The 5574-nt window shown below is 39.6% G+C and overlaps 2 protein-coding genes across 2 annotated transcripts; one reads left to right on the forward strand and one right to left on the reverse strand.

Annotated features, from left to right (window-relative positions):
- Positions 1 to 452: 452 nt before the first annotated feature.
- On the forward strand, positions 453 to 2165 carry LOC308384834 (uncharacterized protein). Its single transcript, XM_080863465.1, has 3 exons — positions 453 to 669; positions 758 to 834; positions 1091 to 2165. Exons 1-3 carry the CDS (start codon positions 544 to 546, stop codon positions 2064 to 2066), a joined length of 1179 nt encoding a protein of 392 aa, XP_080719591.1. The 5' UTR covers positions 453 to 543; the 3' UTR covers positions 2067 to 2165.
- A 401-nt stretch (positions 2166 to 2566) lies between these two features.
- LOC308384832 (uncharacterized protein) lies at positions 2567 to 4863 on the reverse strand. Its single transcript, XM_080863463.1, has 3 exons — positions 4170 to 4863; positions 3718 to 3853; positions 2567 to 3435 (listed from the first exon to the last, which is right to left on the reverse strand). Exons 1-3 carry the CDS (start codon positions 4763 to 4765, stop codon positions 2683 to 2685), a joined length of 1485 nt encoding a protein of 494 aa, XP_080719589.1. The 5' UTR covers positions 4766 to 4863; the 3' UTR covers positions 2567 to 2682.
- Positions 4864 to 5574: the final 711 nt, after the last annotated feature.

Raw genomic sequence — 5574 nt, forward strand, 5'->3', positions numbered from 1 at the left:
AGTTAGTCAGTTTTGTCTGTTCTTCTGTAAAACAAACTAAGATTTATTTTTAGAATTAATATTTTGTTTCTAAGTGGAATTGACAATTTAGTCTGTTTTGTTTGTTCTATTTTGAAACTTAAACGCTTTAGTGGCTGCCTTTTGTGTAGTTTGCAATATTTGCCTTTATTTATCTGAAAAAGTCTCATGTTCCTTAAGTACATCTACCCTGTTGAACTTATTATGGGAAATAAATATTTAAATAAAAACAAGCTGCTGATTATTTCACATTTTACTTGTGAGCAACGGCACATTTAAATCTTACAAATATAGTTATTTGGCTTATATCGTGATAGATATCGTTATCGCCTGAAATGAAAAAAACATATCGTGATATGAAAAAATCTCATATCGCCCAGCTCTACACTGAACTATGTTCCTGTTCGGCTCTTCCATGAAGATGTTACATTTTTAATTTTCGTTCTTTCTTCTTAGATTAAGCTTCTGGATTCATCGCCGGTGATACTGACACATAGCCAGTGCTCCTGTGTGGCAGGCGCTGTTATGTGCAATCACACAGTGGCATTGCTCTTCCAAACAGCACACTACTCACAACTCAGAGTGCCGGTTGTCCCCCCTGTGCATAGCTGCACGGAATCTGAACAGCAATGGCACAAGCCACGGACAGTGGTAATTTAAATGAGGTTAAAGTTTTTGAATTAGTCCATGTTTACATATGAACAGCAACACCATCCATAGTAAATGTGTCTTCTGTTAGGGTGTGAGGCCAGGACCCATCAACTCCATGATCTTCACTAAGCCAGTACCAAATAGGATGGCCCAGACTGGAGTACGGTAATTACATTTGTAAAATTTGGTTTCATGTGTTACAAATGTATGTTGCTATTTTTTTCATACATACATGTGTCAGAATAGGTATTAATTTACATACAACATTACACTTTCTGAAGACGGCTAACTCAGTCATGTACATATACATCCCAGTCTCTAACTTATGCACCACTGTTTTACACCTTTTAGTTTTTCGTTTAGTTGTTGTTCAGTATAACAACCTTCTCCCTTACATTATTGTCATTGATGTTTTCTTTAGGAGTGGCTTCTACAGAGGCATGGTGGGTCCGTTACCAGATCCCTGCTTGTTCAGAATAACGGAGGCATATGCAAAATTTAATATTGAGGACAGGCCACTTGTGACCACAATGAACATGAGACCTGACAAGCCCCTTGTGGAAAGTGCCTTTGGGCTGGTGCAGGAGGGCAGTGTTCTGTCATATCAGCAGCCGGTTTTGACAACCCGGTACATCACACTACACCGCGATGCACCACCAACACCGCACTTGCCTCTGGAGGGGTATGACATCTTGCCATCAGATTGTGTGTTTGTGTGCTCAGAAGAAGAGCTTCTGCATCTGAAAAGCTTGTCTGTAACTCTGGAAATGGCTCACAAAATAGAGGAAGCTACACGTGAGCAAAGCTCTTCGTCTGAGTGGCATCAGCTCCGCAGGCCCAGAGTGACTGCCTCTAGGTTTCGGGAGGTGTGTCACGTCAGAGGCCAGAGCTCGGCCGAGTCACTAGCAGAGCGTATATTGAAGGGAACAAGGCAGACAGCAGACATGAGGAGAGGAACTGAGATGGAGCCTGCAATAGCAGCAGAGTATAGTAGGCTAATGAATGTTAACTACTCACCCTGTGGTCTGGTCATTCACCCCATTGCCCCCTGGCTTGCTGCATCTCCTGATGGTGTTGTTTTTGACCCCAATGAATACCCCCAGTTTGGCTTCGTCGAATTCAAATGTCCCAATGTACAAAACTTTATTGACTGCAAATATGTGCAGATGGAATGTGGTACCCCTAAACTAAAAAAGAGCCACGCATATTACTGGCAAGTGCAAGGACAACTGCTCATCAGTGGGATGCAGTGGTGTGACTTTGTTGTGTGGGCACAAGAGGACTACCTAGTGCAAAGAATATACATGGATATAGATGTGCACAATGCAATCAGAGAAAAGGCAGACTATTTCTTTTTTTACATATATATGCCAAGATACCTGTGTTTGAAAAAATGAACAGTGAAAACATAGCAAAAAGAAAAACAGATCCTTCAGGCTGGCTGGAACAAAATAACTGATGTTTTATTTTCAATATATTTCATGAATTCTTTTGTTGTTACATGTTACTTTTATGTGACATCAATAAACTGTTATTTAAGCAATGGCATCAATTAAATTTTTAAAAACACACATTAAAACATTGAATTTGTGCAGAACTTATTTACATGGTAAGTATTTAAAACTCCATGCCTAGCATACTGATATACATTTAGACAATAACACAACTGAACTGTAGAAAATGACAAATGGTATTTTTGATGTTACAAAAGTTCAATGTCACTTATGGTTTTAAAACGATTTAGTGATTTACTTTATAATTTTGATAAATAGTTTTGTTGAATCTGAATAGTAATAATAGTAATATAATTAAACAGTATTATTAACATTAAACATTTGCAATGAATTTGAATTATCAATAACAAACTCAACTATCAGCACTCAAGTACCAGTTCTGTAATCAAGTATTGTCAGCTGAGAAGGAAGAAATTCAACTGTAGTGGCCTCAGCTGCAGGTCATTTTCCATAAGTTACTTGTACTGGCACTGGTGTCTTGGGAAAAATCCATCTTGTCTCACTTAACCCATTTTTTAACTAATGCTGTGTTCTGGTAATTTGACAGCATACATGCCACTGCAAACAGTTGGTTGATATTATAAACATGTGACATGGTAATGATGCTATCAAAAAGTTTGTTCTGTTTGATCCTCCTAATGACTCGCTCCACATGTACCCTGAGTCTGGCTATGGCCTGCGTCTCCTTAACCTGGTATGCTGGCATCTGCTTCTGCTTAGATAGAAAAGGTGGGCAGTACACTTTGCATTTACAACAATCAGTGATTAGGAAGCCCTTATCTACCATCACTGCCATGTCTTCAGTCAACTTCTCAGCAATGCCTGATTGTTTGAATAGTTCCTTGTCACTAACCGAACCAGCATACAGATTAGAGATGAATGTCACTGGACCATGTGGAGCTATGCCAACCAGGGCTTTCATCGTACAGTGGGATTTGTACGAAGAGTACATTTCACTTTGGAGAAGTGGTGAGGATGGTGTCTGACACCTCAGCTCTGTACAGTCAAGGATCATCTGGGTGTCTGAGAAATCTTTGAATTCCTCAGGGAGGTAAGCTTGCACTTCTTCACGTGTAAGCCAGATGCACTGAGACCCCAGTGCAGTGGCAAGAAAATTTGTCCATGTTGCAATAATGCGGCTCACTGTGGACTGGTGTATGTTAAATCGGTGTGCCAGGTCCCTCTCCTTCAAACCAACTGACAGGAAAACCAGGAAAAGAAAAAACTCGTCAATTGGCTGTAGCAGCTGCCTCTGGAAGGTGAAAACAAAAGGGAAAATGTTACTCCTTAAGCCATGAACTAGTAAAATTATGCTTTTCTTGGCTAAATGTTTTGTAATGGTTAGGCATACCATACTGTACCATGGGGTAAACAATGAGGTGCTGTAGTGCACAGGTGTATGTATGTAAAGGATACTGAGTCTAGCATACATACACCTGTGTATGTATGCTACTGTACATAAAGTAATGTTATTGTACATAAATACAATAACATTACACCTCTAGTTCTAACTACCAACAAACCCATAACCTACTGTTGATGTGCGTGCAGGTGTCAACACTTCTTCGTTCCGATTGGCAGCTGACTTGGCTCTTGAAACCCGGATCATTTTATAGATGCAAGGCTCAATCAAAACCCAGAATGCCATCAAATGATCATAGCTTGGAAATCTATTCACGAGAGAGACATACATCATGTCAATCATTAATTAACATTACACACTGACATAAAAATAATGTGAACTGTGACAAATATGCTAATGGAATGCTGTATAAAATAGTCTGATTAAGAGTATTTGGTGTTGTATTTTACCTGTAGCATTAGGATATTGTTTAAATACTAAAGCATCTACATAAAACATACAATCAGCAGAGAAAAAGTAAATTTCTATTTTGTTTTCATTAAGACTGGAAAAACTTTCGAAATTTAACTGATGGTGACCTTGGTATATTTTAAACAGTTAGCTTGAATAGAACTTAGATGTACCTGGTATAGAATCGGATGTCAGTGTCGGAGCCAGCAAAACGCTGTAACCCAAATTCTCGCTGGACACGTAACTCCTGTATTTCCTTCCTCAGAGTCTCCACGTCTTTGGACAGGTCTTCTGCAGCTGATGCAGATATGTCCAATGCAGATGGCTCAGGGACTGAGCAGTAGTCATGATCTCTTGTAAGACTGTGCTCTTCTTGATTGTCAGGAGGAACTAGTTCAGGGCGTCGCTCCGTTCTCTCCCAAACACTACGCCGCGGTGGTTCAACTTTATAGCCATTCCACTCAAAAAGTGTTGGTACAGCACCTTTAATAAGCCGCCTTCGACCATCGAGGGTTGTTGGCTCTATGAGTTGATCACTGGCAAAGTGTCTGCAGCAGACCCTGGTGTGAGAGGTAATCGTGAAATGATCCCGGCGTATATTTACCAGCCATTGTCTTCTCAAGTCGGAATGGGTCGGAAAGGCATGAAAACTTAGTATGCCGTTAAATTTGGCTGAAGCTGAACAAAGTGGGACACAGCAATGCTCGGAGTATTTCTTCTCCTGTTTTTGAAAATGTTCTGTTTTAAATACTTTCCTTTTTATACTCATTCTGAAGCGACATTAGCATAGCTACCGATAGATAAGCAAACGTACCGGAAACGCACAAGCGGTACTATTTGGAAACGGAAATACGTCACATGCCCTAGTGCAAGTAGTCTATTCATTCATTTTGCCAGCAATAAAGTTCATCTGAGACCAACTTTTGCTCCAAAACGTTAAAGGATTAGTTGAAACCCTTAATGTATTTGAGTTTATGGGGCAACTCAGCTTTTATTGTTGAATTGTGAAAGAAATGACTGTAAGCAAGTTTGATTTTTTACACTGAATGAGTGTGCTGACACTAATGCCAGATGATGATTTTTTCTCCAGTATTGGAAATATATTACTTTTAAATTCTTCTAAACGTGTTTCAGAAATTGCTTTAGCTTCTGCGTCTTCATCATCCTCGGCTCTAACGCACCACGAGAAGAACCTTGGCAGTAGATTTCTTTTTTTTTAGGGAAGAGGTGATCTTCAAATATGGAAATGATCATCTCTAGGTACGGCTGACCTACGGCTAGCGCAATGATCACGAGATCCAAAGTCGTATTAAAACAATTTTTGACAGATTTTTGAGCACCGTGTAGCACATAAAATCGGTTCCAGGTCAATAAGCACAACCAGAATTCATACATAAGGCGCACCGGATTATAAGGTGCACTGTCAGTTTTTGAGAAAATTAAAGGATTTTGAGTGCGCCTTATGGTCTGAAAATTACAGTACAAATATCCTGTCACATTTGATCTCTGTGAGGTCAGAGGTCAAATTTACAAATTAGTACCTCTTATCTGTGACCTACTCCTACATGAAGTTTGTGT

This window comes from Rhamphochromis sp. 'chilingali' (assembly GCF_963969265.1).
Source record: "Rhamphochromis sp. 'chilingali' genome assembly, chromosome: 17".
Classification (NCBI taxonomy): domain Eukaryota; kingdom Metazoa; phylum Chordata; class Actinopteri; order Cichliformes; family Cichlidae; genus Rhamphochromis; species Rhamphochromis sp. 'chilingali'.